The following is a 22,051-nucleotide window of genomic DNA, read 5'->3' as shown; positions in this document are numbered from 1 at the left end:
TGTGTTTCTCATAAGCATACAACCGGCATTTGATTTGCACGTGCTCGCTCTTACATGTTGGGAATGGAAAGGTCTTTCACTGCCAGATTGACGGTTATTCTTTTGGGGCTTAATCAAAACCTTCACAAGACACTTACCCCTCTGCCAATAAGTAAAAATATGTCCGCAGTGGTGTTTGCACCTTGCACTTCTGCGGCAGTTGCAAGCGAGCCAAGCTGAATACGAAAATTCTGCATAGTGCGAGGCCTACATGCACAGCTTCATCACCAATACATGCAGCCGTCAATCTCTGCGGGCAGTCGCATAGCTCATAACCTCTTACCCAAAGGGTGCTTGGGGAAGAGGTTAGTTCTGAAGGCAGTCAGACATATATTATGGTTTAATCTTCCATTGTACAAGAATTGACCTTCCCATTGGTCGAATTTGTGAATTTTAGGGCGAGAAAATTTATGGACCAGGTAAATTTATGGTGCAGCTTCGACCAGCTGTGACATGGCGCGGGGTACGGAAGAGCATGATCCCGTCGGCTAAACGCTCCACCGCACGACCTTTTCCGTGACTGTCAAATGACTTTAAACATAGAGCGCCATTCAACTAACCGTACACTGCACTATTAGACAACCAGTTAGATCCAGTTGTTATTTCTCTAAAGATAGTCGTATCAACCCTCCGCACTCAGTCACAAGCTTCAAGCATCTACCCGAATATTACCTCCCCAAGCTGATACGCAAATCTAACCAGACCCAAGCAAGTTGCAATTATAAGCAAACCGGCACAAACTTACCACAAAGCTATAGAAGTTGGCATTTTCTACCACAGACAGTGCCCGATTCCAAAATCTCTAGTTGCTACATTCACTGAAGCTCCGGCAAATCATTCCGCTCTGCCTGATTTTTTTAGCTCCTAAGTCATACTCGCACTCACATTCCCACTTTCTTCAAATTCTTTCACATGAGTGGCTCGAATACTCCACTCACATCACTGTCTGAGTTCAGCAAAGAGCTGTCACCGGCAGTGCGATACACGCCAAGTATTGTACTCCTCGGGATGCGTGGCGTGGGTAAATCGACGCTCGCGGTAATGGCGTCGGCGGCCCTTCGGTACCGCTACGTGGACCTCGAGCGGTGTGTGTCGCAGGCGACAGGACTTGCCGAGTCAGCATTCATCCAGAAGCACTCGCTCAGTGAGTACCGTGCACGCGAGTACGAGATTATTCGTCGTGCGCTCGAGCTCAATACGCACGGGTGCATCCTCGTGCTCTCCGCGAGTTGCGTAGATCACCGCGACACGGTACTGCTCCTTGTCGAGTACGGTCGCGCTCATCCGGTTATTCACATTGAGTGTGAGGAGTCGCGCATCCTCAACTACATCCGCTACGACGGCCTTTTCGAGAAGGGCTGCAACTTGGTCCAGACCAAATTCCAGCATTACAAGCAGTGTCTGAACTTCGATTACTTCAATCTACAGTCGATGCTGGACCTGGATGAGTCGAATCGTTCTACGCGTGATACGTCAGGCGTCAATGTGCTCGCGCTCAAGGCCGCCGAGACGGACTTTATTCGCTTCCTCTCGTTCATAGTAGCAGGTACGCCTTTCGCACACACAGGCGCACACATCCTCGCACCTGAGCTTACATCGCACTCGTGCGCGGTGCAGCTACCGTTCCCGGAGGTGATCGAGATGGAAATTCTGGTGGGTCAGATGACAGTGGGTGCGGATGCGATTGAGGTTGTAGTGGATGTGGTGCGGCTACTCGAGTACGGCATGCCCACGCGTTCGGTCGATGAGTATGTCGCACGCGTACGCCGGTCGTCCCCCGTTCCGGTCATCCTCACGCTCGGGTTTGAACTCGCAACACCGCTTTCCCCGACAGACATCGACCGGCTCAAGGTTGTCTATTTCAACCTCCTCAACTCAGGGATTCGGCTTGCGGTGGATTACTTATCTGTAGATCTCCGTTTGGCGTATGATTCACCGTTTATTCGCGGCGAAGAGGGTTACTTCTTGCTCAATGAGATCAGCAGCAACAGTTGCAACACAAAGATTATTGGGAGCTACGCCGCGCATAACGCGTCTGTGGGATTCTGGAAGTCTACGGTTCCGATCGAGGTGTGCGGGTTGGCCGAGGATTTGGGATGTGATATTGTACGGATAAGCAAGGAAGCTGAGGAATTTGGGGAGAATTTTGCGGTGGTTGAATTTCTCACCAGTGCGAGTACACCCAATCAACCAAGCACAGGCGGTGCGAACGGGAACGGCTTGAGTACGGATATTAATGCCGAAGCGCTGCGTTCGTCTGATTCGATGCTCATCACTGCTTTCAATACCGGCGAGCTTGGTCGCCTTTCCAAGGTTTTCAACCCGGCTCTCACCCCCGTCAAGCCCAGCATCGGCTCACCCCACCCGTTCCTCGCGGCACAGGCCTCCGCCGGTCAAGTGCTCGCCGGAAAAAAGCCCCTCTTCTGCGTTGCCCCCAGCGACATCTCCGCACGCGATCTCCAGCTCGCACTCCATGCTGCGTTTGTGACCCCCAAACTTCACTTCTACATTATGGGGCTGAGTATCGCCGGATCCCTCTCACCGCTTATGCACAATGCGGCATATGCAGTTCTAGGGCTCCCGCACCACCACCAGTGCTATCAGACATCCGACGTCGCAGACCTCCAGATGCTCATCCGAAGCCCGGGATTCGGCGGTTGTGGCATCTCGATGCCCTTCAAGCTCCAGGCCATTGATTATGTGGACGAAGTATCAGAGCACGTGCGCCGTATCGGCGCACTCAACACGATTGTCGCCGCCCGCGGTGCAGACGTCCGCGCGCCCGCGCGCCTCTTGGGCGAAAACACCGACTGGCTCGGGATTCAAAAAATTGTACTGGAAAATATTTCTCCGATTAATGCGGTGACGGAAGCGAAAACTGCGCTTGTGCTTGGTGCGGGTGGGATGGCGCGTGCATCGCTTTATGCGCTCATCTCTCTTGGGTTCCGTAAGATCTTCTTGTATAACCGCACGGAAGAGAACGCGCGCGACCTCGCGGCGCACTTTAACCGCCAGTCGCCGCTCCGGTTTGGACGTGCATTTCCACAGCTGCACCACTTTGAGATTGTTGTGTTGCGCGACCTTGCACTTGCGCGTGATGCGCCGCCCGTGGGCTTTTCTTGGCCTACTGTCATTGTGCACTGCATTCCGGGGAAAGATTCCGATGGTGCGCTCGTTAACTTTGAGCTTCCCGAGGTCTGGTTTGATTCGCCTGCGGGAGGGGTGTTTATGGAGACCGGGAACGACCCGCTCTGCTCACGTGTATTAATCCGTGCGCGCACATTTGCATCACGCGGCTGGGTTGCAGTCAACGGTTTGGGATTTTTACACGCGCAGGCGATTGCACAGTTCCGGATGCAAACGGGTAAGTTGGCGCCGAGCTTGGTGATGAAGGAGTTATTGACGAAACACTTTTTGGCAGGGCAGTAAGGCGTTCAGACGAATTAGTATGAGCAGACCAGTACGAGCGTAGAGGAGAAGAGGATGTTGTGATTGGTAACGACTTGAATAAATGTTCAAGTATCGTCATTAGTTTTTGTACGCTTAATTACCCTCCAAACCTATCCTCGTAGTTCTAGCTTCCAGGCAATATTCTGAAAAAAATACATTCTACATTCTACATTCGAAAAGGTACCCAGAGATACTCAGAATAGGGCCATGGGGTTAAAAGGTATTGGGACTGGTGAATATCACGTTAGAGTTGCCTGAGATATGAGTATGTTAGGTGTGAGTCCAAGCCTGGAAGATTCCCAAGTGCGTAGCAGTTTTCTTGAAGGTTGCGCACTAATGCTCTTAGGCAAAGCACTGGTTACCCATATTTTTACTACATGCTGAATTGTTATGCAAAATTGGCAGAAACAGGCGAATGACTTGAAGTTTTTGGAATACGCGCGTAGGTGCAAAATGAAAATAAACGGGGTATGTTAGCACTTGAAATGATGTGCATTTCTTTTCGTTTTATACGGGTGATTGGATAAGAACGACTCGTAAACTTTAGAGTGGTTTATAATGGGTATTTCGGGGAACCCCTGGGAACACCTTCATGTTTTCACATTGGTGGCTTTACTTGGCCATAATAAAGTTCTATAGGAAGTTAAAAATATACCCTTTGCTCTTCAAAGCTATTGCTAATACTGGGGAAAGATGTTCTCCTAAGTGTAAAGTAATTTTTCCAATACTTAATATCAAGGAAATGTAGTGTCTGTGAAGGGTGATCATGGTACTACCCACACGCTAGGTCCGGGGAACACGGATGGTTCAGAACCAAGCTGGATTGCATGGAATCACCGGCCATCATAGAGTCAAAATATAAACAATTTTCATAAAGATCAGGAAGCAAAATCTTGTCCTTTGGTCTGGAAGATTAGGAGCATGGAGCAAACTGCCAATACACTAGGTTACAAAAGGAAAAAATATATATATCTAACCCGACGCGGGGGTCGAACCCGCAACCTTGTGATCGCGTACTACTAAGAGTCACACGCTCTACCGATTGAGCTAGCCAGGCAATTAGATGGTTGAACGTGCTCTTATGCTTCCGGTAACATACGGAGTCCTGTTGGCCTGTCTAGAGTTATGCCAAATCCTCGCACTGAACCAACCCCGCTATTTATATGGTATCCCAAATATGGTCTTAAATATTAGCTTTTATTTCCTGCTACTCTTCATTAATGCTCAATTAGTTGCTTACCAGTGTCTGTACGGTACTTGCATCCCGACTCCAAACATGCAAGGATGTATTGCGCAACTCACCTTTTGTTTCCCTGGTTGTATATTATTGATATTTTGGTAAAAAAAAAAAAATCAAGTGATCTTAGTCACCTGAACGGGGATAATTAATGGTGGTAGCTACTTGGAGGCTGTTAGTTCTTCGGCAGTATCATCTACCCATTGATTTTGTATGATACAAATATTGTGTTCCTGTCATTTTCCCACCACAAGGCAGCCCAGTGAGCACAAATAGAACTACTCTACCGCACCATCCAAATCTCATGACACCCCCGTAATACCTAAACAGTCTACAGATGAAATAAACATAATAAATAGACATTAAACAACTTCAGAGAATACCAGATCCTCTCAAATCTGCTTAAACATGCTTCTCCGTACTAAAATCGGAAACCGTCTCGATGTGTTCCTGAGAGCCCTTGCCGACCCTTTTCACCCAGTCCGGAGTAACCCTCTGCTCCTCTCTAAGTCTAATGAGCTCCATTGCTCTAGAGTGTGCTCTCCATGGTGCAACACCCTTTTCGAACAACATGTCCACGTCTCCGATTGGAATCCCCTTGGTGTCCGGGTACAATAACATATAAATGACACACGCGATAATTAACATCGCTGCGAAGAAGAAGAACGTACCATAACCCATTTTAGTGATCATGTTACCACTGAAGCGCGCAAAAATAAAAGCCCAGAACCAGTTAGAAGCGGCGTTAAAACACGAGGCCAAGGTACGGTTGCTCTGGTCAAACATTTCTGAGTTAAGAACCCACGGCAAGCCGGACCAACCAATGGCATAGCCGACAGTCCAAATGTAAAAGAAGGCCAAAGCAGCTTTGCTACCAGCATCAGAGGTTGAGATACCCGCGGCAAGCTTGGCGGCCGGGTTGGCAATCTTGATGTAAGCTCCAATGTACCAAAGAGAGAAAGACCCAAGCGCAGTGCCCCAGTAGATCGGGGTTCTTCTACCAAAGTTATCAACAATGAAGAATGCCCAAATGAAACAGAAAACACCCTTGATCACACCAAACACACCAGTAGAGAGTAACCCAGCAGAAAGAGAGGAAATACCCATGGTCTTCATCACCTGCACAGAGTAGTAGTTAATGGCGTTCACACCAGTGGTATTCTGAAGAATAAAGGTGGAAGTCGTCAAAAGCAAACGGTAGCGAAGGGCCTTGCTTCCGAACAATGCTTTGAACGGACCGGTAAAGCTGGTGCCCACAGTCGCGTCTCTCTCTGCCACTTCTTCCTCCATCATGGCCACTTCCCAGGCAATGTATTCCGAGTCGGGGCTCAAGTTACGGAGATAACACAACGCATTGAGACCCTTATCCTTCTTACCCGCACTGAAGCACCACTTAGGCGACTCTTTGAGGAAAAGGACCCCGACGAAGAACATACCGGAGGGAATGAGCTGGACAGCAAGTGGGATTCTCCATTGCATATCGGTGGTAAAGTGCTGTTCTGTCCCAAAGTTGATGAAAAATCCGACAAGACCGCCCACTTGCCATGCGATTTCGTACATACCCACAAGTCTCCCACGGATAGCAGATGGGGCAATTTCAGAAACATACATAGGAGCCAAGTTGGAAATAGCGCCGATTCCTACACCGGTGAGCACTCTGCCCGCGTAGATGGCCGACAAACCGGTCCTGGCATTCGAGGCAAGCTGGATCCCCGAGCCTAAAGTGATGATCAACCCGGAAAGTGCAAACCCAACCACCCGCCCGTAGTAGCGTCCAATAGGGTAGATAAAGAAGGCGCCGAAAAACGCGCCGGCGTGGAAAAGGGAAATGATGTTTGAGGTGGTGAGGGTCTGTTCGGCTGCCAGCATCTTGGCATAGCCAAACTCGTCTTTGAAGGTGGTGAGGGCAACGGTTCCACCAATGAAACCGGCATCGTAGCCAATAACCACAGCAGCAAAACAGGCCACAATGGCAGCGATGTACACACGGATATTGTATACTTCAGGCGGCGTTGGCCTGCTCTCCTTCTTCTCCGAGAAGGAAGAGAAAAGGTTTTTCACATTGACCATCAGTGTTTATATGGATATTTGTATTTGTTTATTATGAAGGCTGTTTCTAACAGGATTGTTGCAGTGGTGATATACAAGCATGGAATCAGTTTAGAAAAGATTTGGTGATGTTATATACAGATGCTTGCTTCACTTCCTAACCTTGGTTGGTGCGTATGCATTACGGAATGCTTTGTGAAAAATTTCTGGTGTATGCATATGTATAGAGTGTGGTAAGTGACGGACGCAAGTTCAATGTTCCGTCTAGCTTTGAAATTTTGTTGGCGGATATTCGGTTATCCACCGGTGCTGGTTTATCCGGGGAGTATGGGAGGGTAACAACAGCGTCCTCTATATTTCCTTTCGGCTCTCTGGCCAATAGAAGTAGCGGTCATGCTTGGAGAGTGCGGGGCTGCCGCATAAGAAATTATCTGTTCCTTTGGTTGAGTGACTCACTCTAATTTTGTAAGCAGGACGGTGTCTTGGTTATATGCCGGGCTAGCTCCCCGCACAGTATACTCTGGAGCAGATGTTGAGACCTGCGTATGAAATAACTGAGCCGCTTAAAAATTTATCCGCTAGATGCATGATAAGCCAAGGTAATGGAATGCCAGAGTTTCCTCGCCAGCGTTGGTGCGAGTGGGGTACGGCAAAAAAGAGTGCCCAAAACCTGGTGGAGCTCCCCAGTTGCCTAGTGCATATCTAATAGTTTAATCACGGGATTGAACTATTGGATTCGAGATAATGGGTTGTCAGCAGTCACCCTGTCAAGACACCGAGATCTTGTGAAACTTAGTCTTCGCAAATGACTACGAGATTAGAAATTCGCTCGCTGCAGTCTCAGGGTATTCTCTTAGCCTAGATATAGGTACCACTATACCCCACCTTCTGATATTATGGGGTACCATGTACGTGCCGCACTTAATGCAACAATAAGGGTATAGGCAACACCGGCGTGGAAGAATAAGGGGTATATCAATTGCCGGCTAGCGGGGTTGACGTTTTTTCACCTTCAACTCAACGTGTTTAAGCCATGTCTGCTTAGATTTGATATCTGGTGCTATACGTGGGTATTCTATTTACCGTGTTTGGAATTGCTAGTCCGCATCTTTCATTTACTGCTTGTAGGTGTACTATGGGCCAGCATTTCTTTCCCGGCGGATAAACCCTCACCAGGTTCTTTTAGCCCGTAATTTGGGTAATATTCGATTATGGAAGGCTACCCCTCGAAGAGTAATTCACGGATGCTAAACGTGCTTCAGAGGAGGATAATGATCATGCTGAGGCATATGTATAGATTTATTCCTGGTGGACAAATGAAAAATGTTATAGAGAATAAGGCATGTAGAAAACAAGTTTCCCTATGCAAACGACGGATTTAAATTTTCATATGAGTTGTAGATACAGAGATGTAAAAGGCGTGTTATGTATGAACTAAATCGAAGTCGCTGGGTATACTCTGAAAACGGAGATTATATTTTCGGTCAGGTTCATCTTTGGAGATCCTGGATGATCGATCTGGTGTAAAATTCCTATCAGTTGACCGCAGCTGAAGCAATCCATTTGTGATAGAACACCTGCTATGGTTGTAGTTGGACGTGTGCTTTCTACATCCGAGCTCTTGCAAAGCATGTAATTATTGAGAATAGAAAACAAAACAGACGCAAATTTCACACCCCAGGACCATCAAATATGAGTTTGGTATCATCATTAATATTCTTCTACTAAATAGCGTAGACTTTAGCAAAAGCACCATATATTATTGCCTTCCAGCGAAATGCTTCCGTTCATTACCTGTGTCTCTCGACTCCCTTAGCTAGACTTTCGACAATATCAACGTAAACAAAAACAGACATTTGATTCACGTCATAACCACTATCTTCAGGGAGTATTTCTTAGATTATAACACTCATGGCGTTGTACAGTCATTAAGTTGAAATATGTTGACTATCTGAGACGAAATTTATTCACTTATATTTTTACGATGGTGACTTCTGCATAAGACAGTTTGACATACAGTATGAAGCCTATACCATGACAATGATGTCTCAGATATCCTACAATATCTATCTGATCCACCTTGTTCAAAGGTACCAGTGTCCACAATTTGAGTACATCCTTTGCCACTGTAAGAGATCTTGATGGAGCAAGAGTAATTCTTGAGTATTATCGTTGGGTGTTTCTTTCGGGGTTTTGCACCAAATATTGAAACTCTTTGTGTTACAATTATCACCGACAGTGGAACATTCATCGCTTTTATATTACCTTAACTCTTTTTACTAAAATATGTGTCCCAACTCACAAGCTGGTGATTTCAAATGTGTAGGTCATTTATCCACTAAGGGGCTTTGTAGCAACTATAGTGGCTTAGTCACACATTTACATGCTATATTTTTTAAACTAATTGTGCTTTTTAAAAATCCGAGATGCCGTATCTTTCTCTCCTGAAACTAAAAGGTAGATTTAGGAAGCACTTGTCGGTCACTGGCATAGACATTACTGGTTCCTGAAGGGTCGCTGAAGGCATGGTAACCTATGGTAATAATGTTATGAGTATATTGGCCTTATATTCCCAGAAAAGCTTCCCAGTTTCCAGAAGTTGTCACCTAGATCTGTTCTTCTCTTTCATAAACCCCCCCTCATTTATTAAACATAAGCGGCCTGTCGTGTAAAGGTGCCAGCGGTTGAAGGTAAATGTGGAATGTGTCTACGTATAATCTGATGCATTGGTGTCTGCAGCCTTTAATGAATCATACGCAATGTCCTATTGGGAGAACTCTGAAACGGTGAGCTTTATACGGTTTGATAGAAGAGTATTCCCATGTGCGCCATAATGGCCACCGGTTTAAAGTACTCCAGGAATGAATGTTCTACTTTTCTCAGTTCATTTATAAGATACAGATTCAAATCGATCAAATACCCGCACTTAAGCATAAGAGGGCATCCCACAAGACTCGGATGTACAGAATAATTTTAATCCAGAAGCACACTGAGAAACAAAAATGAGCATATTGATTGAGATCATGATATTTGTGAACAAATATCACCACTCCTTCTAGTCAGAACCGTATGAAACCGCCAAAACACTGCATAAGTATGCTTCAACAGCAGTGATTTAAAAATAGCGCCTCGGTTCCACGCAGGTTTACCTCAAAGCTTGGGCACACGTTATAGCTTTGCAAGTAATTCGTGCAGAGACTTCTAACCTGGTGATTCATAAACTCACCGTATTTCAGAATTGATGAAAACCCCCGGAGTATGTGTCAATAATTAGTCGCTCTACTGTAAACCTAAATCTTATTAATCATTTGTCAGGCGCCCCGAGACCCGGGCCGAATACCTGTCTGTGCTACGTGCATACACTCCCATTTATCTCCGAGCTGCGCACTCCCTCCCTTTACCTTTTCTGGCAAACACCAATGAATGCAATTAATGCACTGGTAGTGAATAATATTTTGTTAAAGTGAGTATATTAGTAAACTATGTAACTAGATTATATTTTCACGGCCCCTTTACGGCCCGATCCTCCTTCCTGTGTCTTCCCCGCCGGGTGGAAAAAGAAACGACTGGGGATAAGCAGTTATCCGAATATTGGCCGTGCGTTTGCCTTCAGAAGTTCATCCGACCCCTAAGCGTTTTTTTCCGACTATATAGGCATGGGTTATATAGCGGTCTATATCTAACCGCCGCTCCCCAAAATGCTTAAAAGGCATCCAGTGAAATCACTCCCCTCTTTTATCCGCACAATAAGATCCATGACAAACCAAACCGAAGAACCAAAGAGATTTGGTCTTGAAAGCCAAGTCGCCAGAAATCCTCACCCAGATTTCAAGAAGGTCGAGGCCTCGCGTCCGCCATTTGAGTCCGACATTGTGTGGCACTACAACCAGACCGTGGACCCAAACTGGGTGCCAGGCTCTGGCGCTAACAACAAGGATTGGGCCCAGCACAAGAAGATCGAATTGGACCCATTTGGCGAGACCAGAAAGCCGGTAGACAACTACAAGATGTTGATCTCTGCCATCACGCCGCGGCCAATCGGCTTCGTCTCCACCGTCGGTGTGAACGGCACCCGCAACCTCGCGCCATTCTCGTACTTCACCTTAGTCAACCATGACCCTCCTATCTTTGTTGTTGGTTTCTCCGGTGGCAAGGGTAACCCTAAGGACACCTGCAAAAACATATTGGAGACCGGTGAATTGACCATCAACATTATCTCTGAATGGTTTGTGGAGGCCGCCAACTTTTGCTGTACCAACTCGCCATATGGAACGGACGAGTGGATGTTGTCTGGCTTGACTCCCTTGCCGTCCACCAAAGTCAAGCCAGCACATGTAGCTGAGTCGGCCTTCTCTGTTGAGGGCAGGTTGATCCACTCGCATGAATGGACCTCCAAGGCCGACCCATCCAGACCTACCGGTACCCTCTGCATCATTGAGGGTGTCAACTTTCACGTGAGAGAGGATGTTATTAATGATGACTTGAACATTGTTGACATTGCCAAGTTGAAGCCAGTCTCCAGATTGGGCGGGATCACCTATGCTAGAACTGTCGACGGATACGAGATGCCAAGACCGGACTACGATAAGGACGTTGAGGAGAAGCCAGAGGTCAAGAACTTGCTCTAAGATAGGAATGATCATATATAGCTTCGCAATTGCTTCAATAAAACGGATGAGTTAATTACACGTATATTGACAGGTATTACCATATCGTTTGTAACCTTTGAACTTGAATAGTGAGTTATGGTTGATTGGGTTAGTTTTGACTGCCAGGCTTAGTCTGGAGATTTAAAAGTATGCCAGATGTTGCTGAACAAAGTGGCATATTGGCTGAAATTATTAGATATACTTTCCTTCACCGTGTGAGTAGAGGTCAAAGGGATTCATCAAACACCAATTATAGATCGATGAACCCATGATTTTCTGACCATGACAATAGGTACTCAACTATATTGGAAATAAATCATTGAATTCCGGGGATACGTTGAAGTAAAGCTCGCTGTATGATCTCATTTACCATGTAGCCTAATGCAGAGGACTCTATTATTCTTAGATCTAGATCTTGTATCCACCCAAGGCGCAATCTGTGCTGATGTTGATCACCAACCCATCATTATCTCTCTTCTTGGCCCCGAAACTCAAACTGTACGGCAACCCAAAGTTGTTGTAAATATTACATGCATCCCGTTGAAGCACGTCGAACCCAAAGACACCGCGTAGGTACAAAATCATACGATTGAACTCGAACCGAGATTCGCAAGTGATATTCAACCTTTTCAAAAGATGATTTTCAGAACCTTCGCTCAAATGGATAGCGTGGTTAGCGTAAGCCAACAACTGTAGTCTTGCGGAAACGGCTTCACTGTCAGCAACTATAAAATTGTGAGTTGCTAGCTCCTCCAAGCTGGAGGTCTGGGCCACAGAAACCACAGATCCTTCGATTTCAAGGCCCTTAACTGACACTGGATCTGGGAAGTATGTCTCAGAGTGGTATAGCGACATGTACTCGGCTTGCAAGAGCAATAACCCGCGAAGAGCATCGTCGGCAATGGCCTTGTTGTCCCCGGAGTTTCTCAGGGCCTCGTTAAATACCTCAAGGGACAAGTATCCGTTGTAACCCTTACTGTATATTTTGTGGAGAAGAGTAAGGTTGGGGAAGTCCCCTTGGCAGGGCATGGTGCGGTAGTTTCTGGAGTATCTGAGGTATTCTGGGATAGCTAAAATCGGAGCATCACACAACTGGACAAAGAAGATCTTCTCGTTCATCTCGTCGCAACACTCAATATCACACTTACGCGAAAATATGTGGAAGGAATCAAGACAGATCCCGAAGTTCGGACGGTCAACCGCCTTGATGATATCCCAGAGATGCTGCAAGGTGAATATATGGGTTCCCCAGCACAAGGCTTCGTAGGCGATTCTCTTACCACGCTTGGCAGCCATATCGGCAGCAAGACGGAGTTGCAGGACATAGGTATTAAAATCATACACCGCATCGGCTTGACCGTTGGTGCATAAAAGAACAAGGTCAGTGTGGAGCTCATCCATAATGTCCAAGGTAGCACTGAAATCGGTGATCTTGGCCTGGAAACGTTCTTCTGTTGGCTGCCCTTCGAAGTCTCTAAAGGGCTGCCAGATGGTAATCTCCAAGTTAAGTGTTTGGCATTTCCGGTAGATTTCTGCCGGGGTCGCTTGCTCGAGGTCAGGAACCATGATTTCCACACCCTGGAAACCTGCCGAGGCAATAAAGTCAAGCTTCTCGAAGATGGTTCCCACAGGGGCAAGGCAAATGGTAGCGATCGACATTTTATAAGGCACCAATGATTGCAATGTAGCTGTTTCATGGTGTTGGATCAAGGGAATTAAAGTTTGTGCCGCTGATTGTGATTTGGAACCAACCTGGAACGTGGCAACGTCTCTATATGCAAGGGACTGTATGTTTGTGGAAATCATCGGGGGATGTAAGAGTTGCGCAAGTGGGAACCTGAAACAAAGCTTCTTGTGAAATAGATAAAATATTATACAGATCACAAGTAGGTGGTGCTTAGAAAATAGGTAGGGATGTGTACGGATATATAGATTTCTAAAAGGCTAGTGGATAAACTCCTCCCCGCATGGATAAACGTATAACCGGGTTACCCAAATTCTGCATGCGGCTCTAAAACAGCAATTATTCATATGGGAAGACTGTCATAACCGATACCAACCGTTTATAAGCGCACGAATCGTGATTAAGGATAAGTTATTAGCCGCTCACATTTATCCTGACATCACCTATTCTTCCGAAATCCTTTCTGGTAGTCTCTTTCATTTAATCGTAAAGAGCTTATATGAAAAATGCTTCTCAGAGTCTGAGACTTGCGAAACAACACATTATGAGCATACAAACACCGGAATCAATAAAAAAAAATAAAAATAAAAAAATAAAAAGATATCTGAGATAAACACCTACATTTATACTCGGGTAGGCTTATCTGACCTATGCATAGTGTATGCTTAAACCCTGAAAGAAGGTCAAAGATTAATTAAAACGTGGCCTTAGATCGAACGGAACTCTGAAAAATCCTATACACCTCTTTGCACAAGGTAATTAGTTCTTCCACTCGTACACTGGTCCCAGTGTAGAGAATATACCTGCTTTTAATAATACACCATCTGAAATATACCATTAAATTTTAATAACTCTAGGTTGTCAATATATATGCATTGCATCATTCATTGACTGCTAATTTCATTCCGTTGGCCTAGAATAGTCGAGCGCACGGACACGTTTCCACACCTCCCTCACAACTCTTTCCTGGGCATCACGACTGGATTCGCTCTCAGTGGCAACAGCTGGTCGGATCGCTAAGTATAACCGCGACCCCAACCCTACGTCAGGAACTGGGCTTTCTGTGCTGTCTGGGGGGTTCGCAGTGGTGACCAACCCACCCGCCTCTTGCACTATGATAACTCCCGCACATACATCCCACTCCCAGCAGCCACCTTCCCACCATATATCAAAGGCACCGGTCGCCACGTAGCATAAATCAAGAGCAGCGCTACCTAGGGATCTGATACCGTGCACCATACCCCCCATTCCATTTCTGCCACCAATCTCCGTCGCCATGTTTACAAAACTATCCACCTTACGTGAGAGGTTGCTATTGGGTTCGTCTCTGCGATCTTTGCCCCACTCACATGCAAATACACAGCCCCGTGGAGCGTCTGCGGCAAGGGGGTGGTTCTGGTACGGTAAACGGGTAGTCCGGTTGACCCAAGCACCGCCGCCCTGGTAGGCAGAAAAGGTTTGGTTGAGGTACGGAGCATGAATTGCGCCCACGACAGACTTTCCTTGGTAGGTGAACCCAATTGACACGCAAATCATCGGGAAAAGATGGACATAGTTTACAGTGCCGTCGATGGGATCAACGCACCAGGTAGGTTCGTCGCCAATGGCATATACGCGCAGGGACCCAGCAGAGTACGTTTCTTCCCCGAGAAAGCTAGAGCGTTAGTACGTAATCTCGGGTAGATTATTTTGTGTGGTAAAGAGTTGGCTTAGTCCATGAGGTGCCAAGGTTTTTGAAGACAAACTGTAAAATTAGTTTCCTGGAAACGGGCGAAACAAAAGGACAATTGGCTGTATCGATGAAGGGGTCAGATATTGATTCCCTCTGAGAGCTCTCCTTTTGGGATCAAAAACAAGAATCGCTTATGGAAACTCGGATATCGCGACTTGCGTATTACTATCAGTATACTTTCGCGGCGAACTCTGTTGGGTTATGTTTGACTTAGCTGAAGCTGCCATTTAAAACGGTGACCCTTTGTTCTCTAAATTCGTCCGCCTCCATGAGTAATATATACATGAAGTATAACCAGCTTGTTTCGCCTAGTACGGCATTGCTGTCACAATCTTCAAGGTCCCTCTGGGTCTTATTTCCACAGGTTATTCGCGTAACAGGCTATACGTACTTGTGTTCGGGATATCTCAGTGCAATTTCTTTCTTGATGATCGCTTCTACCTCTATAAGTGTTAGTACGGTTTTTGGGTAACTCAACAGGATAATGGAACGAACTTTCATCCACCTCAGTGACGAGATCAACGGAGTTGGCCTTGTTTTTGACCAGACTTGATCGTGTGAGAAGTACTTTACCAGCTGCTTCTGCCACACCGACTGCAAAGTCATGTATTTCTTTCAAGTCTAACTCCATGGTTTCTAAGCTCACTCTGCTAAAGGAGGTTATAAGAAGGGGCAAGCTTTGAGGTATTTTCTTATCGGTGACCGTTCTCAGGCCGGACAGGCAGCAGAAGATGCGTCTTGTGCGTGCGCACACCGTTTATATAGACACTCTTGTCCTCCGGGCAGAGCCGAACTAACACACGGGTCATGGAAAATGTATCTTCAAATTTTCAACCTCAGATTTACACACTCATATATATCATAAATATAAAAAGGTGTGGATAACCGTAACATCTACATATACTCTACATATCTGCGCGTTTTTCCATACCCTAAATCTTATACAATTATATTTAATTGTATTAGCAAATCCCAGCCCACGTTATATATATATCTTAATGATATAAGAACAGTTCAAAAAATAAAATGAATTACAACTTGGATGAAATACTTAGAACTCGCAAGACCCTCATCTACAACCTTATACACCACCATACTTACTTTGTATCGTAGCACTCCGGGCTTTCCTGACCGAGTTGCCTATTAAAATAAATTAAAAGGCGGCGCACGCCGGCAGAAACCCATTGCATTACCAATATATAACAATACACCTATCTATGACCCGGTACTTCATATACAATATATCTATAATGCTAGAGACAAAGCGGGGTGCGGATATAAATACTACCGGAATGGAGTCACTCTCAATTTTTCGGTATGAAGGTTCCTCAAAGCCCCACATACTATACAAGTATAGTAAGCACTAGCTCCCGGGTTAAGGATATCGTAACTTCCTCGTCAAGCGGGAAAATACAACTTACGTATTACGTTACGTAAGCTAAATGATGCTGACTGTTCACCACGGTCTCGCATAATGTATTACCCGGTAAATACTGTCCACCAACTCGGTATCTTAGGCCACATGGCTTGAGGGCCTCACCCCCGGGGAAGGAAGCCGATACGGTGTAATCTGTTACCAATAGCATACTACTCGATTCTAGAAATAGGAAGCCCCCCTCTGTAAGTTGGGGGTCGATGTTCCACCGGTTCTGTTTGTCCTTTTAGAGGCTATTAATCACCCTAGATCCCGGTGTTAGCTCTCCGGATGCATCCTGATTAGTCGGCATCTGAGAATAAAAAACGCTTTAGGATTGATTTCCGTTACGAATATCCGTGGCGAGCCTAGATGAAGAGAGGGGGCCTCCCCGCTGGGTGTATGTTTAGCCGTCAGAAACCATTGACGAGCGTGACGCTCGCAGGCCCGTCTTCGCTTGACCGCCCAGATTTATACGGCCACCCGGGAAAAATGCGCTGGGAAAAATTCATAGGACGGATATAATCTGCAGGAAAAGGGTAAACGTTTAGCCGACAGTAACATAGAGTTTCGCACAAACGCTTATCCCACTGGATAAACAGTTTCGTATAAAGGAGTACCGCCCTGTTCCCCAGGAAATAATGTTTCTCTCTCCACCCTAAGTTACAGGTTAACACCAACGTTATACACACACATCATGACTACTTCACAAGATTCTAAAATTGTCAAGACCTCTTTGCCATTGACCTTCACCGTTGTTGGTGCCGGTTTGGGTGGTGTTGCTGCGGCTATCGGTTTGACTTTGGCCGGTCACAAGGTCACTGTTTTGGAGCAGGCTATAGAGCTCGGTGAAGTAGGTGCTGGTATCCAGATTCCACCTAATTCTTCCATCATCTTGGACCAGTTTGGGGTCAAGGAAGCCATCGCAAAGGTTTCCACCCTCCCAGAAAAACTCAGATTCTTCAATTGGAAGGGCACCAAGACTTTGTCTACCCAAGACTTGTACCCATACACCGTCGAGAAATACGGTGGTGAGTACTTCCATATCCACCGTGCCGATTTCCACAGAATCTTGGTTACCAGAGCCAGAGAATTAGGCGTGGAGATCATCCTTGGCTGCCACATCGACAAGGTTGACTTTGAAACCAACACCTGCTACACCCCAGACGGCCGCTCCTTCACCTCAGATGTGGTTATTGCTGCAGACGGTCTTAAGTCCAAGATTCGCTCCCTCATATTGAACAAAGATGACCCAGCTCACGACACCGGTGACTTGGCCTACCGTGCTTTGATCAAAGTGTCTGAAATGAGAAAGTACAAGGAGCTCAAGTTCATCTATGAGAAGCCAAATATTACCTTTTTCTGGGGTCCAGATATCCACATTGTCATCTACTTGTTGCAAGGTGGGGAAACTTGCAATGTTGTTGTCTTGTCCCCAGACACCCTACCAGCCGGAGTAAACGTACAAAACGCTTTAGACACGGAATTGCCAGAGATGTTCAAGGACTGGGATCCAAGATTAAAGTCCTTGTGGGCCTTGGTTCATGAAACCTCCAAGTGGAGATTGCAGAACTCCAGAGAAATGGACACCTGGGTTCACGACACCGCTAATATAGCCTTGATGGGCGATGCCTGCCATGCCACCTTGCCATATCTCGCCCAGGGTGCTGCCCAGGCCGTCGAAGATGCTGCCTGTTTGACTGGATTGTTTGGTCGTATCCAGAAAAAATCCCAGATTCATGCCACTTTGCAGAAATTTGAGGAGCTCCGCAAGGCCAGAACCACCCGGGTTGTCCAGGGCTCCACCAACTGCAGGAACGTCTACCACTGTCACGACGGTCCAGAGCAGGTCAAGAGAGACGCCTTGTGCGCCCTTAACCCACCACAAGAGGGTTGTCCAAACCCCTGGGCCGACCCAGTCTTCCAAAAGTTCTTGTTTGGCTACGATGCCTTTGCCGAGGCCGAAAGTGGCTGGGCCGAACTTACAGCTGTTTCCCCCAGTTTATAAGCGAAGCTCCTGTCTCTGCTCATATTTAGCTTATTTATAACACCAATATAATCTAATGTAGTATGGGAATAAGAAATATAACCATTCTAATAGATGGCCAATCAGAACCACAAAGAGCTTTAGAGAGGGATATCCTTTAGCAACAGTGACCTTAGCAATATCAAAAAGGCTGACCGATAAGCATTGGGATAAAACCGATCCAAAGTGTGAGCTCGATCAGAATGAATAACCGCAATGGTTTTATGTATAAATTTCTGTCATAACATAGCGCAGAGATCTAAAGCCGGTAACTTGGTTAAATTTAGCCCTCGTTTGTCAATGTTGGCGGAGACCAAGAACCCTGCATTCATACAACCTTTAACTCGCTACAACTGTAAATATAGTCCAGGCTTATGGGACTAAAAACACCCAGAAATAGACGCATTATACTCTTAATACTAATGAAGTGAATCCAGATATTCAGGTGATAGTCTCCAAACTGCGGAAAACATCGGATATACGTCTTCGGCTCGAATCCGATCAGATGCCCCGGACGTGCATAATCCTTGTGTGAAAGATCCGACAACAATCCCATGCACAGGATAACAAATTCATGCATCGGAAAGTACCGGCCCGGCCCCGGTTCACATTTCTTTTGCTCTTCCGTAAGTGTGGCATTGCACCATATCTCCGGAAAATCAACTCGCTGATAACTAATGGCAGGTATAAAGCAGCCATTTCCACTTTATTTTCGACAACTAGCCTAGCCGTTTGATCGCTATCCAACATCCATAATGACCCAACAAAAGAAGGAAATATTGCCGACTTTCGACACAAGAAACTCGCACTATAAGCTGCACCAAACCATCAACCCAAACTGGAAGCAGGGCTCCGGTGCCAACAAGGTGCTTTACCCTGAGGCGCTTTGGGAAAAGGTGCCAAAGAGCGAGGTTACTCCGTCCTCCAGATCTGTTGCGGACAACTACAAGTTATTAATCTCCACAGTCACCCCGCGTCCCATCGCTTTGATCTCGTCCATCAATCCAGTAACCAACACTGAAAACTTGGCGCCGTTCTCCTTTTTTAATGTCGTCAATGTCGACCCCCCTCTCTTCTGTGTAGGTATCAGCGGCGGACCAGGCCGTTTCAAAGATACCCCCGCCAATATTTTGGCCACCGGTGAGTGCACCATTAACATCATGTCCGAATGGTTCGTGGAAGCTGCAAACTATACTTGCATCGACTCTCCCCCTGACGTCAGCGAATGGGAGTTGTCTGGTCTCACGCCGTTGCCATCTACCCTCGTGAAGCCACAACATGTCCAGGAATCTGCCTTCTCGATCGAAGGGAAATTGGTCACCCACCACAAGTGGTACTCTGAGAAGGACGACACCAAGCAGACTGGAACCTTGCTCATCATCCAGGCTGTCAATTTCCATATCAGAGACGACCTTCTTAACGAATCGACTAACGAGGCGGACATGGAGAAGTTGAAACCAGTCGGCAGATTGGGCGGTGTTGTCTACAGCACCATACACTCGGGCTTCGACTTGCCAAAGAAGTTCTATCAAAAGGACTACTTGGACCAACTAGAGAATTAGACTGTGTCCAGTCCATGTATATTAACGTTTATTTTCCGTGACATATTCTCCGCAGATTTCCGTTGACGTGTTTGAGCAGTACATGTGCAGACAGCATACACTATTAGAGAGTGGAAGGGGGGAGGGGGGAGGGGGTCTAAAAACTTTTCCGGTAATGGGTCCTCGGTTGGCTGCGGGAGATTATCCTTGATATAAATGAGACGTCAATTTATTCAACAATAGGAGTTTCCAGGAATAACCATTTGTAGGAATTAGATTAGTTGTGTACTGCCTTTTGGTAGGCCCACGCTTTTCGTTTGATTCCGGTCTCGAGAGTTGGCTAGTGCGTGTACCGAAATTCCGTCCTGAAGATTAGTTCCTGATGAACATACCGACAAGCTTTAAAGATTTCAGGTTCCGGGATCCGAGGCGTCAAAGTCCCGCTGCAAGCTAAACCAGCATATCGACTACTGCTTACAAATGACAGGGGGGCAGGAGTGACTGATAGTTGCAGAATGATGGTGGCATGCATGTACTCCTGTACGTGGGTGGAGTTCGGCAGACGTTTTCTCCGAAATCCGTGCAGAGGATTATGGCCGTGTCCGCCTTCAAGAACCAGATTGGCGGCCTATTATCCAATTAAACACCGACTCTAGACCAAGATTTTTAGAAGAGATGTACGTTCCATACTTTTGTGACTCTTGCGAGATCTCTAACTGAGCCAATTGGACGTGGACGCTCAATTTTTTACATTGTATCCCTGCACCATCGCTTTTCTGCCTCCTGTACTAAAGAGAGCAATCGAGCGAAAGTGAGTGGTACCTGACTATCACTAAACCTTTGGTCTTAGCACTACGTATAGATTACACATACAGTAGTGTCTCTAGAGTGCAAACGTAAGCCTACCAAAAGGTGGTAATTCTGAAATCGGCGTGCTTACTAAATGCGCCCTGGTTTCCAGCTCAATCCTTGCTAACCCCGTATCGTGCATGTAAAATAGTTGGGGCGCTAAAGATCTCTATATAAAGTCCAGGATCCCTGCTTTCTGTATCAAGTTTATCATTATCCATATCAATCAACATTGCTCAATGACCGCTCCAGCTACCACCAAATCCTTCATCTTGCAGAACTCTCCGCTAACCGCCTGCAACTTCGACTTGGGATCCCCAGATGCCACCTTCAAGTTGGAAGCCGCCAAGCCAATCGAGGCGTTGAAAGAGAATCAAGTTCTTGTGAAGATTTTGTACCTCTCTAACGACCCAACTCAAAGACCATGGATTCAAAAGGGTGCTAACCAAGACAGAATGTACGCGGCGTTGGTTTCCGAAGGCGACGTCATGAGATCCTTAGGCTTGGGTAAGGTCATCGAGTCTAAGTCTTCCAAGTACACTGCCGGTGACTATATTACCGGTCTCTTGGCCTGGGAAGAGTATGTCACTGTTGACGAGTCCAGAATCTTTAATAAAATTGCCGACACCTCCATCCCATTGACCATGTACTTGGATGTTATTGGCTTGACCGGTTTGACTGCCTACGTGGGTTTGATCGATGTTGGTAAGGTTACTAAGGACGACACTGTTGTTATTTCTGCCGCCAGTGGTGCCACCGGCTCCATGTGTGTGCAGATTGCCAAACACATTATTGGTTGTAAGAGAGTGATTGGTATTTCCGGTGGGGCTGAGAAGTGCAAATATGTTGAATCCATCGGTGCTGATGCCGCTGTCGATTACAAGGACCCGAATTTCAAGCAGAACTTACAGAAGGCTATCGGTGGGGTCAACACCGTTGATGTCTACTTCGACTCCGTCGGTGGTAAGATCTTGGATCTCATGTTGCAAATCGTCAAACCATTCGGTAGGATTGTTGCCTGCGGCGCGATTGCTGGTTACAATGATCTGGAACTGCTGAAGATTTCTAACTGGGGCCAGATTATCACAAACAGATTGACCGTCACCGGGTTCATCTGCAGTGACCTTACTGACCAGTTCCCAAAGGCCATCGCCGACATCAGCGTTGCTCTTAAAGCGGGTAAGGTCAAGTGCGATGCCTCTTCTTTCACCTTGGTTGATTTGACCGACGACAAGTTCTCCAAGATCCCAGAGACCTGGAGTTTGTTGTTCAGCGACAAGAAGGGCCCAGGCAAATTGATAACTAAGATTGCCAACGACGACGCTTAACCGTTACATTGTTGTATTAGTCCATTACCTATGAGTTAATTTACCGTATAAGA

The 22,051-nt window shown here is 46.4% G+C and overlaps 8 protein-coding genes and 1 non-coding gene across 9 annotated transcripts; 5 read left to right on the top strand and 4 right to left on the bottom strand.

Moving 5' to 3' along the window:
* Positions 1–951: 951 nt before the first annotated feature.
* On the top strand, positions 952–3,468 carry BABINDRAFT_29807 (uncharacterized protein; the record flags this gene model as incomplete). Its single annotated transcript, XM_019131462.1, has 2 exons — positions 952–2,215; positions 2,285–3,468. 2 exons carry the CDS (start codon positions 952–954, stop codon positions 3,466–3,468), a joined length of 2,448 nt encoding a protein of 815 aa, XP_018988591.1.
* Positions 3,469–4,463: 995 nt separating this feature from the next.
* On the bottom strand, positions 4,464–4,546 carry BABINDRAFT_t35. The gene has a single exon. It is a non-coding gene; the product is annotated as a tRNA-Lys (tRNA).
* A 571-nt stretch (positions 4,547–5,117) lies between these two features.
* HGT16 (Hgt16p) lies at positions 5,118–7,131 on the bottom strand. The gene has a single exon (XM_019127825.1). The coding sequence runs from the start codon at positions 6,794–6,796 to the stop codon at positions 5,129–5,131; it is 1,668 nt and encodes a 555-aa protein (XP_018988590.1). The 5' UTR covers positions 6,797–7,131; the 3' UTR covers positions 5,118–5,128.
* A 3,399-nt stretch (positions 7,132–10,530) lies between these two features.
* BABINDRAFT_159695 (uncharacterized protein) lies at positions 10,531–11,756 on the top strand (the record flags this gene model as incomplete). Its single annotated transcript, XM_019127824.1, has 1 exon — positions 10,531–11,756. One exon carries the CDS (start codon positions 10,531–10,533, stop codon positions 11,401–11,403), a length of 873 nt encoding a protein of 290 aa, XP_018988589.1. The 3' UTR covers positions 11,404–11,756.
* A 76-nt stretch (positions 11,757–11,832) lies between these two features.
* BABINDRAFT_164953 (sugar phosphate isomerase/epimerase family protein) lies at positions 11,833–13,230 on the bottom strand (the record flags this gene model as incomplete). Its single annotated transcript, XM_019130294.1, has 1 exon — positions 11,833–13,230. The coding sequence occupies one exon, from the start codon at positions 13,228–13,230 to the stop codon at positions 11,833–11,835; it is 1,398 nt and encodes a 465-aa protein (XP_018988588.1).
* Positions 13,231–14,008: 778 nt separating this feature from the next.
* BABINDRAFT_179166 (inositol monophosphatase family protein) lies at positions 14,009–15,533 on the bottom strand (the record flags this gene model as incomplete). The annotated part of the gene is made up of 3 exons (XM_019131081.1): positions 15,336–15,533; positions 15,232–15,283; positions 14,009–14,762 (listed from the first exon to the last, which is right to left on the bottom strand). The coding sequence occupies exons 1-3, from the start codon at positions 15,469–15,471 to the stop codon at positions 14,009–14,011; spliced, it is 942 nt and encodes a 313-aa protein (XP_018988587.1). The 5' UTR covers positions 15,472–15,533.
* Positions 15,534–16,899: 1,366 nt separating this feature from the next.
* On the top strand, positions 16,900–18,360 carry BABINDRAFT_159693 (uncharacterized protein). The gene has a single exon (XM_019127823.1). It carries the CDS (start codon positions 16,952–16,954, stop codon positions 18,260–18,262), a length of 1,311 nt encoding a protein of 436 aa, XP_018988586.1. The 5' UTR covers positions 16,900–16,951; the 3' UTR covers positions 18,263–18,360.
* Positions 18,361–19,035: 675 nt separating this feature from the next.
* Positions 19,036–19,842, top strand: BABINDRAFT_164950 (flavin reductase family protein; the record flags this gene model as incomplete). The annotated part of the gene is made up of 1 exon (XM_019130293.1): positions 19,036–19,842. One exon carries the CDS (start codon positions 19,036–19,038, stop codon positions 19,840–19,842), a length of 807 nt encoding a protein of 268 aa, XP_018988585.1.
* A 789-nt stretch (positions 19,843–20,631) lies between these two features.
* Positions 20,632–22,036, top strand: BABINDRAFT_82736 (MDR family NADP-dependent oxidoreductase). The gene has a single exon (XM_019132770.1). It carries the CDS (start codon positions 20,910–20,912, stop codon positions 21,996–21,998), a length of 1,089 nt encoding a protein of 362 aa, XP_018988584.1. The 5' UTR covers positions 20,632–20,909; the 3' UTR covers positions 21,999–22,036.
* The last annotated feature ends 15 nt before the right edge of the window (positions 22,037–22,051 follow it).

The sequence above is a fragment of the Babjeviella inositovora genome, assembly GCF_001661335.1.
Source record: "Babjeviella inositovora NRRL Y-12698 unplaced genomic scaffold BABINscaffold_1, whole genome shotgun sequence".
Taxonomy (NCBI): Eukaryota; Fungi; Ascomycota; class Pichiomycetes; order Serinales; genus Babjeviella; species Babjeviella inositovora.
Note: the sequence above shows the minus strand (reverse complement) of the source record. Positions and strands in the feature narration are given on the sequence as shown.